The sequence below is a fragment of the Chiloscyllium plagiosum genome, chromosome 11 (genome assembly GCF_004010195.1).
Source record: "Chiloscyllium plagiosum isolate BGI_BamShark_2017 chromosome 11, ASM401019v2, whole genome shotgun sequence".
Lineage (NCBI taxonomy): Eukaryota > Metazoa > Chordata > Chondrichthyes > Orectolobiformes > Hemiscylliidae > Chiloscyllium > Chiloscyllium plagiosum.
Window position 1 is genome coordinate 55,436,102 of NC_057720.1, and position 14,050 is coordinate 55,450,151.

The window sequence follows — 14,050 nt, forward strand, 5'->3', positions numbered from 1 at the left end:
ACAGCGTAGGAGGTTGAGGGATGACCTTAGAGGTTTAAAAAACCATGAAGTGTGTAGACAAGGTGAATGGCCGGGGGTAGGGCGGAATTCAAGACCTGGGTGCATACAATTTGAAAATAGATGAGAAAGGTTTAAAAAATAAATTGGGGATTTGTTTTTACCTTTACATGTGTGAAGTGAACTCCCAGAAAAAGAGGCAGCTGTGAATACAATTACAATGTTTAAAAGACATTTAGACAAGTACATAAATAGGAAATATTTGGATGAATGTGGACCAAGCGGAGGCAGGTGCGATTAGATTAGTTGGGAATTATGGTCGACACGGATTGGTTTAACCATAGGGTCTGTTACTGTGCTGTATAACATTATGACTAACTCTCGCTATCACTGAATTCCTCCATGCTCACAACTCCCCAGATCACTGTCACCTCATCCAGACTAAACTCTTCCTTATCTCTAGAAATCCTCTCTCACCTCAGAACCATCACTATCTCGGGTATCACAAACATCTCTGTAATACCCTTCAATCTCCTCCCATCTCATCATCCTCACGATCTCTAATCTTGACAACCTCTACAAATCCGTCCTTCTCCACAGTAAACACTGATGCCACTCGTTTAGTATCCCCCCCAACAACCATAATCTCCTATGTCTCCACACATAGGCTGCCTTGCTGATCTTTAAGGTAGCCAATTCTCTCTCTAGTGACCCATTTGGTCTTAATGTATTTCTAAAAACCCTTTCCCTATTCCTTACCTTATTTGCCAAAGTGGTGTCCTGTCCCCTTTTTGCCTTACTTATTTTATTCTTAAGTATACTATTCTTGCCTTTATACTCGAAGGATGTTTGTGATTTTTTGGATTGGAATAAATGCAAAATATTACATCTTGGTAAAACAAACAAGGGCAGGACTTACACTGATTAAAGGTTGGGCCTCGGATAGTGATATGGAACAAAGAGACCGAGGGGTTCTGGTCTTTGAAGTATGTGTCACATGCAGACAGGGTGGTTCAGAAGGGGTTTAGCACATTTGCCTTCTGGGACAACACTACTATCATAGGGCAAGCCAGACAGAGGACAGCCAGGGAATTCCTAGAGGCATGGCATTCATCCACAAACTCCATCAACAAACACATCGACCTGGACCCAATATACCAACCACTACAGCGGACAGCTGAAACTGACAACCGGAAGCAGCAGGGACAGACCACTATAAACACTGGAGGAAACATCAAAGAAGCGCTTTGCAGGAGGCTCCCAAGCACTGATGATGTCGCCTAGCCAGGGGACGAAACGTTTGCAACAAAAACTTCCAGCTCGGCGAACGGAACCACAACAACGAGCACCTGAGCTACAAATCTTCACACAAACTTTGAATACAGGGAGAACTAGCCATTTGGATACAGAACTGGCTCAAAGGTCGAAGACAGAGGGTGGTGGTGGAGGGTTGTTTTTCAGACTGGAGGCCTGTGACCAGTGGGGTGCCACAAGGATCGGTGCTGGGTCCTCTACTTTTTGTCATTTACATAAATTATTTAGATGCGAGCATAAGAGGTACAGTTAGTAAGTTTGCGGATGACACCAAAATTGGAGGTGTAGTGGACAGCGAAGAGGGTTACCTCAGGTTACAACAGGATCTTGACCAGATGGGCCAATGGGCTGAGAAGGGGCAGATGGTGTTTAATTCAGATAAATGCGAGGTGCTGCATTTTGGGAAAGCAAATCTTAGCATTACTTATACACTTAATGGTAAGGTCCTAGGGAGTGTTGCTGAACAAAGAGCCCTTGGAGTGCAGGTTCATAGCTCCTTGAAAATGGAGTTGCAGGTAGATAGGATAGTGAAGAAGGCGTTTGGTATGCTTTCTTGGTCAGAGTATTGAGTATAGGAGTTGGGCGGTCATGTTGCGTCTGTACAGGACATTGGTTAGGCCACTGTTGGAATATTGCGTGCACATCTGGTCTCCTTCCTATCGGAAAGATGTTGTGAAACATGAAAGGGTTGAGAAAAGATTTATTAGGATGTTGCCAGGGTTGGAGGATTTGAGCTACAGGGAGACGCTGAATAGGCTGGGGCTGTTTTCCCTGGAGCATCGGAGGCTGAGGGGTGACCTTATAGAGGTTTGCAAAATTATGAGGGGCATGAATAGGATAAATAGACAAAGTATTTTCCCTGGGTCATGGAGTCCAGAACTAGAGGGCATAGGTTTAGAGTGAGAGGGGAAAGATATAAAAGAGACCTAAGGGGCAACGTTTTCACGCAGAGGGTGGTACGTGTATGGAATGAGCTGCCAGAGGGTGTGGTGGAGGCTGAATTACAACATTTAAGAGACATTTGGATGGGTATATAACTAGGAAGGGTTTGGAGGGATAAGGGCTGGGTGCTGGCAGGTGGGACTAGATTGGGTTGGGATATCTGGTTGGCATGGACAGGTTGGACCGAAAGGTCTGTTTCCATGCTGTACATCTCTATGACTCTATGTTTTAATAAGTGACCTGTCTGTAACAAGAGAAAAAAACATAGCAGGCAAATCTGTATTTGGGGCTAGTTCCCACTTTGGCGAAGATTAGTGAAGCAATGGTCACAGAGTTGTAACTCTAATGCAACTCGGACATTTCCAAAACCCTTCCTGGGTATATTCAGTACACTCACTCCTTTCATATGGAGTTCTGCTCTGAACATTCTCTAGGGTAGTCTTTATTACAGTGAATATTCTTGATGTGCATTTTTTAAAAATGTGGTTGTAATTCAGAATTTACTCTGTACACTATGTGCCTCTGAAACTTAGTTGCCATAATTTCACCTTCTACAAGTATTAATGTACTGCATCAGAGTTGGGTTCTTTGTATCTCCACCATGGAAATGGCATTTTATATAGTTGGCTGGGTGCTTCACCTGAAGTATAGTTGCTGGACACTGCCATCACACAATTACTGTAAATGTTTCAATCACAGTTGCTATTTAAACACTATCCTGTATTTTTCAGTATTTTTGAGATGCTATTTCAACACTGTCCTATATTCAATATTTTAATAGATACTTGGCAGTGATCCTTTGGGTAGTGTAGGTGGCTCCCTGTTCATATTATGGGAAAAATAAAGACTTGTGTGCGTGCATTTATGAATGTGGCATTTCCTGTTAAATGTTCAGTTATGATCTTCCTACCTGTTTCTTGATAGCTTCTTTTCTCCAATTTATCACATGAAAGCCATCATTTAGGATGTTCTAGGGCCCGGATTCGAATAACAACATGGCAGATGGTGGAATTTGATTTCAATTTTAAATAAGACTCTGATGACCATGAAGCCATTGTTGATTGTGGGAAACTCCACCTGATTCACTGGCCATTTGGGAAGGAAACTGCCATCCTTATCTGGTCTGACCTATACGTGACTGCAATGTGGTTGACTATTAACTGTCTTCTGGGCATTTAGGGGTGGGCAATAAATGCTGTCCTAGCCAGCGACTCGCTCATCTCATGAATAATTCTTGAAAAAGCTGTTCTTCTAATTAATCTGATTGTGTAAAAATATGTTTGTGTTTATACAAGATCTGTATCTTTTGGGGTGTGTTGCAAATGTTTCTCGTGACGATTTGTTTTGGTACAGTTATGTTTGCTATGGAGCCATTGTGCATATGTAGGATCCAACAAATTGCAATGAGTTAAATGGTCCAATTTTTTAAAAAATTGTTGAGAGAAATATCCAAAAAAAGTAAATGTCTCTGCGATCAGGTGTATTACATATTGATTTAATAATCCCTTTGAAGGAGGATGACTGCAACAGAATAGCACTCCCTCAGTGCTATGTTGAAGTGACAGATGAAATTCTGTTTGAGAGTCGTGAGCGCAACCTATTAACTTATATTTTACTTTTTGCTATGCAAATATATGGTCATTTTCTTTTGGTATATACTTGAAAGTTTGTACAGAGCAATGACTGAAATATGTTTTTGCGTAGTTCAAAGTTTGATTCTTAAGAGTCTTGCAATAGCGAACTGGGAAGCCTCCGTTTAAAACATAGCTCAGTATGTGCATTTTAGTATTGGAGAATTACTTTATCCCCTTCAACGCTCCTGTGCTAAGCACCATCTTATTCGTTCATCAATATCCACTTACTTTATTATCTCTGGATTTGTTATTCGAATTCAGTCCTGACAGTTCTTGAATTCCATGCTCTTGGTGTCTTAAAATGCTGTGAAGCACCATGATAACATTATATTACATTAAAGGTGCCACATAAATGTAAGTTGCTATATTGAACTTTGTGTACTCTGATCTAAAAGCCACTTCAAGGAGAAAGTGAGGGTTGCAGATGCTGGAGATCAGAGCTGAAAATGTGTTGCTGGAAGAAGGGCTTATGCCCGAAACGTCGATTCTCCTGTACCTTGGATGCTGCCTGACCTGCGCTTTTCCAGCAACACATTTTCAGCTCTAAAAGCCACTTGCCCATCTAAAGCTTCTGAGGCCTTCCGACTCTACTTGTATCAAACTTGGATTGCTATCACTAAACCTCAGGCAATTTGTGTACGTAGCGAAGCTCTAGCATATCATTTGTGAATCTTTGCATCTGTAAGGATGTTGTGAAACTTGAAAGGGTTCAGAGAAGACTTTCAAGAATGTTGCCAGGCTTGGTGGGTTTGAGCTTTTGGGAAAAGCTGAATAGACTCGCGTCATTTTCCCTGGAGTGGTGGAGGCTGAGGGGTGACCTTAGGTTTATAAAATTGAGGGATAGGGTAAATAGGCAAGGTCTTTTCCTTAGTGTGGGGAAGTCAAAAGTTCAAGGGCATAGGTTTAAGGTGAAAGAGAACAGATTTAAAAAGGACCTAAGAGGCAACTTTTTCACGCAGATGGTGGTGCGTATATGGAATGAGCTGCCAGAGAAAGTGGTGGAGGCTGGTACAGTTACAATATTTAAAAGGCATCTAGATGGGTATAAGAATAGGAAGGGTTTAGAGGGAAATGGGTCAAATGCTGGCACATGGAACTAGATTTATTAGGATATCTGGTTGGCATGGATGAATTGGACTGAAGGATCTTATTGCAGAAAATATGGAGACATAGGATTGAGGGTAATTTATCGGTTTGGATCAGAAATTGGTTAGTTGTAAGAAGACAGTATGTGGTTGATAGAACATGTTCATCCTGGACTTCGGTTACTGGTGGTGTACCACAAGGAGCTGTGTTGGGGCCACTGCTGTTTGTCATTTTTATAAATGACCTGAATGAGGACGTAGAAGGATGAGTTAATAAATTTGCGGATGACACTAAAGTTGGTGGGGTTGTGGCAGTGCGGAAGGACGTTGTCGGTTACAAAGGGACACGGATAAGCTGCAGAGCTGGGCTGAGAGGTGGCAAATGGAGTTTAAATGTGGTGAAGTGTGAGGTGATTCACTTTGGAAGGAGTAACAGGAATACAGAGTACTTGGCTAAAGATAAGATTCTTGGTGTGGATGAGCAGAGAGATCTTGGTGGCCAAGTACACACACCCCTGAAAGTTGCCACCCAAGTTAATAGGATTGTTAAGAAGGTGTACAGTTAGCTTTTATTGGTAGAGGGATTGAGTTTCAGAGCCATGAGGCCAAGTTGTAGCTGTACAAAACTCTGATGCGGTTGCACAAGGAGTATTGTGTATGGTTCTGGTCGCTGCATAATAGGAAGGATGTGGTAGGATTGGAAAAGGTGCAGAGGAGATTTATCAAGATGTTGCTGGTATGGAGGGAAGGTCTTATGAGGAAAGGCTGAGGGACTTGAGGCTGTTTTCGTTAGACAGAAGATGGTTAAGAGGTGACTTAATTGAGACATAGAAGATCGGATGATTAGATTGTAGTCCTGTCCGCGCCACCCCCACCGCGGCCCCACCACACACACGCACGCGCGTACACACACACTTAAAGCAAATTGCTCAGAGACTCCGTATTATTTGACCTCCTTCATGTTTATTCCAGGTCCTGGAGGGAGAAAGAATGATCATCCATGTGCACAGGAACATGAGATCTTGGTCTTTTGTCTGGAACAGCAGATTCTTAATGAATTATAGTCATTTTACAGGGCGTAGTATCCAGATAGTCATAAAGATGTACAGCATGGAAATAGACCCTTCCATCCAACTCGTCCTAACTGACCAGATATCCTAACCTAATCTAGTTCCATTTGCAAATACTTGACCCACATCCCACTAAACCCTTCCTGTTCATACACCCATCCAAATACCTTTTAAATGCTGTAATTGTACATGCCTCCACCACTTCCTCTGGCAGCTCATTCCATACATGCACCACCCTCTGTGTGAAAGGGTGGCCCCTTAAGTCCCTTTTATATTTTTCCCTTCACTGGACTCCTCAATTCTCTTTGTTACTTCTTCAAAAAACTGAATCAAGTTTGTGAGACATGATTTCCCTATTTATTTATTATCCTATCCATGCCCCTCATGACTTTATAAACCTCTATAAGATCACTCCTCAGCCTCTGACTGTGAATACAAGTGTTGAAGGCTTCGCTTGCTTGAGCACTGCATACAAGTGGATAAGTCCCCAGGACCTGATCAGGTGTATCCTAGAACTCTATGGGAAGCTAGGGAAGTGATTGCTGGTCCTCTTGCTGAGATATTTGTATCATCGATAGTCACAGGTGAGGTGCCAGAAGACTGGAGGTTGGTTAATGTGGTGCCACTGTTGAAGAAAAGTGGTAAGGACAAGCCAGGGAACTATAGGCCAGTGAGCCTGATGTCGGTGGTGGGCAAGTTGTTGGAGGGAATCCTGAGGGACAGGATGTTCATGTATTTGGAAAGGCAAGGACTGATTAGGGATAGTCAGTATGGCTCTGTATGTGGGAAATCATGTCTCACAAACTTGATTGAGTTTTTTGAAGAAGTAACAAAGAGAATTGAGGACAGAGCGGTAGATGTGATCAATATGGATTTCAGTAAGGCGTTCGACAAGGTTCTCCATGGGAGACTGGTTGTCAGGGTTACATCTCACTGAATACAGAAAGAACTAGCTGTTTGGATACAGAACTGGCTGGAAGGTAGAAAACAGGGTGGTGGTGGAGGGTTGTTTTTCAGACTGGAGGCCTGTGACCAGTGGAGTGCCACAAGGATCGGTGCTAAGCAACATACGTATTGATTGGATGACCGTTAAAATCAGCGAGTGTCAATCGTAAAGATTAAGCATCTGCTGTTGCATAATGAATGTTCTTAACCTTAACTGCCTTCACATAATGAATACTTTTCACCTTGTTAAACTGATCTTACATACTGAATGCTTCCAATATTGTTAAATGAGTCTACATAATGAATGCTTTTCCACCTTGTTAACCTATTACCCTTGCCTCCTCCACACTATTGTTAACTGAAAGTTCTTATCTGATCTGAGTCATGCTCAGCTGAATCTCTCATTTCACAAAACTCAAAACTTAACTCTTTCGCTGCCTGCTCATACCCTGTACACATTCTCAAGATAGGGTGGACAGTGAGAGCCTTTTTCCTTGGATGGTGATGGTGAGCATGAGGGGACATAGCTTTAAATTGAGGAGTGATAGATATATGGCAGATGTCAGGGGTAGTTTCTTTACTCAATAGTAAGGGCGTGGAATGCCAACTTTAAGGCTATTTAAATGGTCATTGGATGAGCATATGCATCATAATGGAATAGTGTAGGTTAGATGGTTTCAGATTGGTTTTGCAGTTCGGTGCAACACTGTAATGTTCTAGGTTCTATGTCTTTCCCTGCTGCATATTACTGACTTTACTATTATTTAGTAAAAGGTTTCTTTAAACCAGAACAATCTTAGTAAATGGCTTCCTGTCCTGTGCTTCATTCCATCCAAGAATTCCTCAATGTATTCCAGTATCTTGAGGGTTCTTGCACTTCTCTTGGATTGAAACTAAGGAGTGTCACTGTTATTGGGAATCTTTCTCGCTTCCTGCTATTTTGAGCTATGACATTTCTTGGGAGCTCTTAGCTCCCTTTTGGTAGATCCCAGATGGAGATCCAAACTAATTAAAAACCTATTCTTTGATCTATAAACTACATGGATACTTTATGAATTTCCCTTGTTTACCAGTTACTTTCTGAACATTTCTTTCATCTCTGGAATTACACGAATAATTCACATCTCTGGTAAAAACAGGGCATTTTTCCTAAATCTAACTGATCAAGTCCTCCTGTGTTTTCATAGTTCTTGCTCTTCTAACTCTGATCTTGTAAGCAAACATGATCTTTTGATATATGGAAAAAAAAATTGTAGATTCAGATGTTGCCAAGCCAAATTTCAGTGATCTTACTTTGAGCAATTATATTTGTATGAAAGTTCTGTTTCCATAATGTATGAATCATTAAGTTGGACACACTCAACAGTCAAGATGTTCTGCTGAAAACAAAAGCAAGTTGCTGGAGAAACTCCGGTCCAGAAACATCTGTGGAGAGAAAGAGTCAGTGTTTCTGCTCCAGTTCTAATGAAGGATCATTGGATCGAAACACCAGCTCTGCTTTCTCTCCACAGATGCTGCCAGACTTGTTGAATTTATTGAGCAATTTCTGTTTTTGTTTGTTAAATGAAGATCCTGCTTACAAAGGCATTAAAAGGGTCGAAAGTGTTAGATTGCAAGCATGCAGTCCTAAACTGTCCAGAAGTACGAAATGGGAGATGAGAGAGTTGTCTGTTGTAACATTGTTCTAGAAATTGCTTTGCATCTTTTTCATAAACAAGTGGATAAATAAAATTGATTTATGACTTTTGGGTTAGTGACTCTGATGACTGAAGCATTGAGCATTTTTATATTGCGTTTAATTTATTGCTTTTTACCTAGGCCTGTTGATCGTGACCGACCTTTGCGTGGACGTGGAAGAGGACGTGGTCGTGGTCGTGGCCTGGGAAGGAGTGATGGTTTTGACTCCCGTGGAAAACGTGAATTTGACAGGCATAGTGGAAGTGACCGATCGTAAGTTGATATAACTATTGTTGCAATAAAGAATTCTTCATCAATAATGCATGCCTTAAAATTGTTATGGGTAAACACAAAATCTTTGTCTTTAACCTGCCAGTTAAAATAAAGATGAAATGTTTTGCTTATGTAACTTTTTAATTTGACAATTCAAATAGAATTTCCAGAATACAGAATTTGCTGGAGGTAGAATGTTAATTTAAGGTTCAATAAGAAATTAGCTTTTATCTAAACCTAATGCAGTGAATTAGTTGAAATGCAAATACTTTAAAGTGCCAATAATTTTGGAAATGCTGGTGAGTTTTATTTTAAATTGAGTAGTTATGTATATACAGCAGATATATAGAGAGAGTAGTTTCTCTTCCAGTGGCCTGAAACCAGAAGACAAACGGGGTGGCAGTGGATCACACAACTGGGGAACAGTAAAAGATGAACTTGGGTTAGTACAAAAACTATTTCTTGTTTAAAACCTTGCTAATTTTGTTTGCACTGAGTGTGGCCTATAAAACTAAGACTTTTTTCCTCTATGCATAGTGAACTTGATCAATCAGCTGTTACTGAAGAGACACCTGAGGGAGATGAACAACAAGTAGTTGACTCTGAGAACAAGTGAGTTGTCAAGTGATATGAGTGTTAAAGATCTTTAACAAGCATCTTAACAAATTCTATTGTAATCTTGTGTGAATAGAACTGTAGGAATTGCCAAAACCTGGTTGAAATTTAGATTAGATTACATTGCAGTGTGGAAACAGGCCCTTCGGTCCAACAAGTCCACACCGACCCGCCGAAGCGTAACCCACCCATACCCCTACATTTACCCCTTACCTAACACTACGGGCAATTTAGCATGGCCAATTCACCTGACCTGCACATCTTTGGACTGTGGGAGGAAACCGGAGCACCCGGAGGAAACCCACGCAGACACTGGGAGAACGTGCAAACTCCACACAGTCGGTCGCCTGAGGTGGGAATTGAACCCGGGTCTCTGGCGCTGTGAGGCAGCAGTGCTAACCATTGTGCCACCGTGCCGCCCGATATATAAAGATATAAATCTTTCTTCAGTAAAGCACATGCATGGTGCTTAAAACCTTGGGTGTGGGCACAAATCCCTAAAAGTGAGTGCAAGTTGCTGAAGCACATGATGTCTTGGACATTATAATACCAAAGTTAAAGGAGTAATAGAAAAATGCAACAATTGAAAAGGTTGAAAATCTGCAAGTTTCTTTAGGAAGTTTGCAAGACTGGAGAATGTGCGGAAGAGATGAGCCATGATTGACAAGGATTGAGAGTGGCAAAATTAATGTAGTGCTTAGACAATCTGGTTACAGGTTGAGCAGGTAGTAAGGTAGTATAGATGTGATTGGGTACACTACATCCTGCATGCTATTATATTCTTTGTGTACAAGGCTTTTTTATTAATTGGGGTATTTGAGGCAGAATGAGTTTTGTAAACATGGTATTTCTCATTTAAAACAAAATGTGTACTATGCTTGGGTTACTCAAAATGACTATATTTGTAGAATTGAAAATATATTAAGCATGAAGAGATATTGGGCAACTAATATTATTTGAATACATGTTCAACTTGCCAGTACACTGATTAGGTTGCAAATACCCTATCAAATAAAATTTTGCAGTGTTGATTTATATTGTGATTGCTCAAAAAAGAAGGATAAGCTAGGTAACCCCGGACCAGTTAACTTTCATGAATAAGCTTTTCTCTTATTTATTCGTGAGATGTAGTTGAAACAGGCTTATCAGCATTTATTGCCTGTTTGTCATTGCCTTTGAGAGGGTGGTGGTGAGCTCCTTCTCAAAGGCAATGACAGGCAATAAATGCCGCCTTGACCTGCATGTTGGTTGACCCTGCAATGCTGGTGGGGAGGGAATTCCAGGATTTTGGCCTAGTGACTGTGAAAAAATGGCAGTATATTTTGTAGTCAAGATGGTGACTACCTTGGAGGGAACTTTCAGGTAGTAGTGTTCCCATGTATCTGCTGCCCTTGCCCTTCGAGATGATAGTGGTTATGAGATTGGCACATCTATAGCACATTCCAATCAAGTGGACTGCTTTGTCAAGGGTGGCACAGAGTGTCTTTGGAGATGCACCCATCCATACAAGGGGGATAGTGCTCCATTATACTCTAGACTTCTGCCTTGTAGATAATGGACAGAATTTGGTGAGTTACTTGGCTGCATTATCTCTAGACCTGCTCTTGAAGCCCTGTGTTTGTATAGAAAGTCCAGTTGAGTTATGGTCAATGGTTACCCCAAGGGCACTGATAGTGGGGGATTCAGTGAATCTCTAGGAGCGGTGGTTAGATTGTTAGTGATGGTCATTGCCTTGCATTTGTGGCATTAATGTTAATTGCCATTTGTCAGCCCAAGCCTGAATATTGTCCAGATCTTGTTGCATTTGAACATCTGGAGGCTTTTTGATACTTTTCTATCCAAGGACTTCCTGTACCTAATACATCCCTGTCTAACAGGGAAAACGAAGTAGAAGAGGTTAAAGAAGAAGGTCCAAAGGAAATGACCCTGGATGAGTGGAAAGCCATGCAAGATAAAGAACGAGCAAAAGCTGAGTTTAATATCCGCAAACCTAATGAGGGTTGTGACAGCAGTCAGTGGAAGAAGGGTTTTGTTTTGCGCAAACCTAAAACTGAAGAGGTAGGTATTGAGCACAGCTGTGAATTACAGAAACCATATTCTTACATTAAATAGTTTTAGTATTTTAAAATGTTACATTTGCTTAGCATAATGTCATTGTAACTGTTTTTTAGAAATCATAAACTCGGTTTGTAGAATTAAATTAAAAGTAAATTGCTAATCATGAAAACACATGGGAGCATGAAAAGGCCATTCAGCCTCTCCATGATCAAAGTTGATCATAGATCTCAATACCTAACCATATCCTTCTCCATTCCCCTTGATCCCTTTTAACCACAAAAACAATATCCTCTATCTGCTCGAAAGCATATTGTTTTGGCCTCAATCACTTTCTGTGGTAGTGAATTCCACAGGCTCATCACTCTCTGGATGAAGGCACTTCTTTGCGTCCTCAGTCCTAAAAGGTTTACCCCTCATCCTTAAACTTTTTTCCCCAACATCAGGAACCTCTCAGAAGTTTCTGAGATCTCCCCTCATTCTTCTAAACTCCAGTAAATACCATCCTGACCAAATCAGTCTCACATCATCAGTCCTGCGACTCCAGGAATCAGTTTGGTAAACCTTTGCTGCACTCCCTGTACAGCAAGAACATATTGCCTCAGATAAGAGGATCAAAACTGCAAACCCTATTTCAGATGTGGCCTCACCAATGCCCTGTAAAGTAGCAGCATGACATTCTCCTTCCTGCACTTGAATCCTCTTCCTGTGAAGGCCAACATGCAGTTTCTCCTCTTCGTTACCTGCTGCACTTGCTTGCTTTTACCAATTGGTGCACGAGAGCTCGCAGGGCTTGTTGAACATTTCCCTGTCTCCGTTTATAGCCATTCAAATCGTAATCTGTCCTCTTATTTGCTACCGAAATGGATAACTTCACGTGTATCCACATTTTTCTGCATCCGTATGTGCTTGCACACACAGTCTAAGTTACACTGCAACGTTTCTGTATCCTCCTCACAGCTCACCCTTCCTTCCAGCTTTGTGTCGTCTGCACATTTTCAGATATTACATTTAGTTCTCTCATCTAAATCATTACTAGACATTGTGAGTAGTTGGGATTTTTGTCCCCATCGTTGTGGTACCCATTGAGTCACTGCCTGCCAGTCAGGGAAGCAAGGCATTTGTTCTTGCTCTTTATCTCCTATCTGCAAACCAATTTTCTATCCATCTCAATACACTACCCCCAGTCACATTCGTTTTAACTTTATATAGAACTTGATGCTTTATAACAATGCCTAAATTGTATGAGAAAGATAGGCTCGTTACAAATTTCTTTGATCTACTTTTTTCTGTAATTTGTAATTTATGTCAGTGCCCAATATTGATATTCAGAATTGTTGTAAAATTTTGTTTGCTAGAAACGTTTTGAAAGCGAGGCAGATGTCCATCATTTGGAATATACGGTAATGCATTTCCTATAACTTTTGTAGCTTCAGTTTTTTGTATAATTCTGCTGGGCATTGTCATGTATTTTGTCTCATGGGTGGCTGGATTGTTACAAATCAGACACTGTTTAAATATAATGCATTTAAAAAAACCCAACTGCAGCTAAGTGAAAATGGCGCATTCTAAAACACAGTATTGTGGGAAATTAATTTCTGCAAAGATGTGATTATATGGTGAAAGCATGTCTGGGAACATTGCAAAACTTACTGGTGCTGTAAACCTTTTGGATCAGTATATAAAATAACCGGTGCAGTGTCATCTGGTGTTTTCATTTTTGCTATGGGTGGACTTAGTGCCTGAAAGCAGTTATTAAACTTGGCAAAGCTGCCTCGATTTGTCGGTATCCTTTCACACTAAAAATGCTTATTGAAAGAATTTAAAGAATTTTGAATTATCAGCAATATAGTTGGATGGATCATCTCTTTGTGAAAATTACCATGTAGTAAGCTGAATTCTGCTGACTCACTTAATTCTACTATTGGGAGAGGACTTCCAATTAACTTAAAATTGTAATCGGGGATAAAACCTAAAAGTAACAGGCTCACAGATTCACTTTTTTCATGAATGAAGGCTAACTTCTGTAGTTTGCAATTCCATACCATTCCAACTTGATGCTTTTGGAAGAGGTAAGTGATATGTGATGTATTGATGCTGTGGTAACCTCTTTGTATTTGTTTTGAGGGTTGCTTGCTTCAGATTGAAGATTTATATTTCATAACAGCTGTCTTTTAATCTGCATGCATCTCTATTCAGAGCCTGCCAGTACAACCTGCGGAGTAATTCTGTATCATACTTGCTCACCATTAGATGGTCTGACTGCTCTAGATATCTGGGGGTCCATTTTTTTGTGCTGATGTCAGTACAGATCATAACACCTATCCCTTAATATAATTTCTCTTTTGAGTTCAGCACAAGAATAGTAATGCAGTGATTTCCTAAATTGTATTTTCTTGTTGAGTAACTGAGTACGGACCTTTTTCAGTTCTGAGTCCAATCT

The 14,050-nt window shown here is 40.7% G+C and overlaps 1 protein-coding gene across 1 annotated transcript in view; it reads left to right on the forward strand.

Moving 5' to 3' along the window:
• LOC122554729 (plasminogen activator inhibitor 1 RNA-binding protein-like) overlaps nt 1-14,050 on the forward strand; it is a 42,361-nt gene that overhangs the window by 14,741 nt on the left and 13,570 nt on the right. The window contains exons 3-7 of the mRNA XM_043700106.1: nt 8,806-8,937; nt 9,308-9,379; nt 9,475-9,549; nt 11,430-11,610; nt 12,966-13,010. Of these exons, the coding sequence (XP_043556041.1) occupies nt 8,806-8,937; nt 9,308-9,379; nt 9,475-9,549; nt 11,430-11,610; nt 12,966-13,010 (505 nt within the window). The remainder of the gene's footprint in view (nt 1-8,805; nt 8,938-9,307; nt 9,380-9,474; nt 9,550-11,429; nt 11,611-12,965; nt 13,011-14,050) is intronic.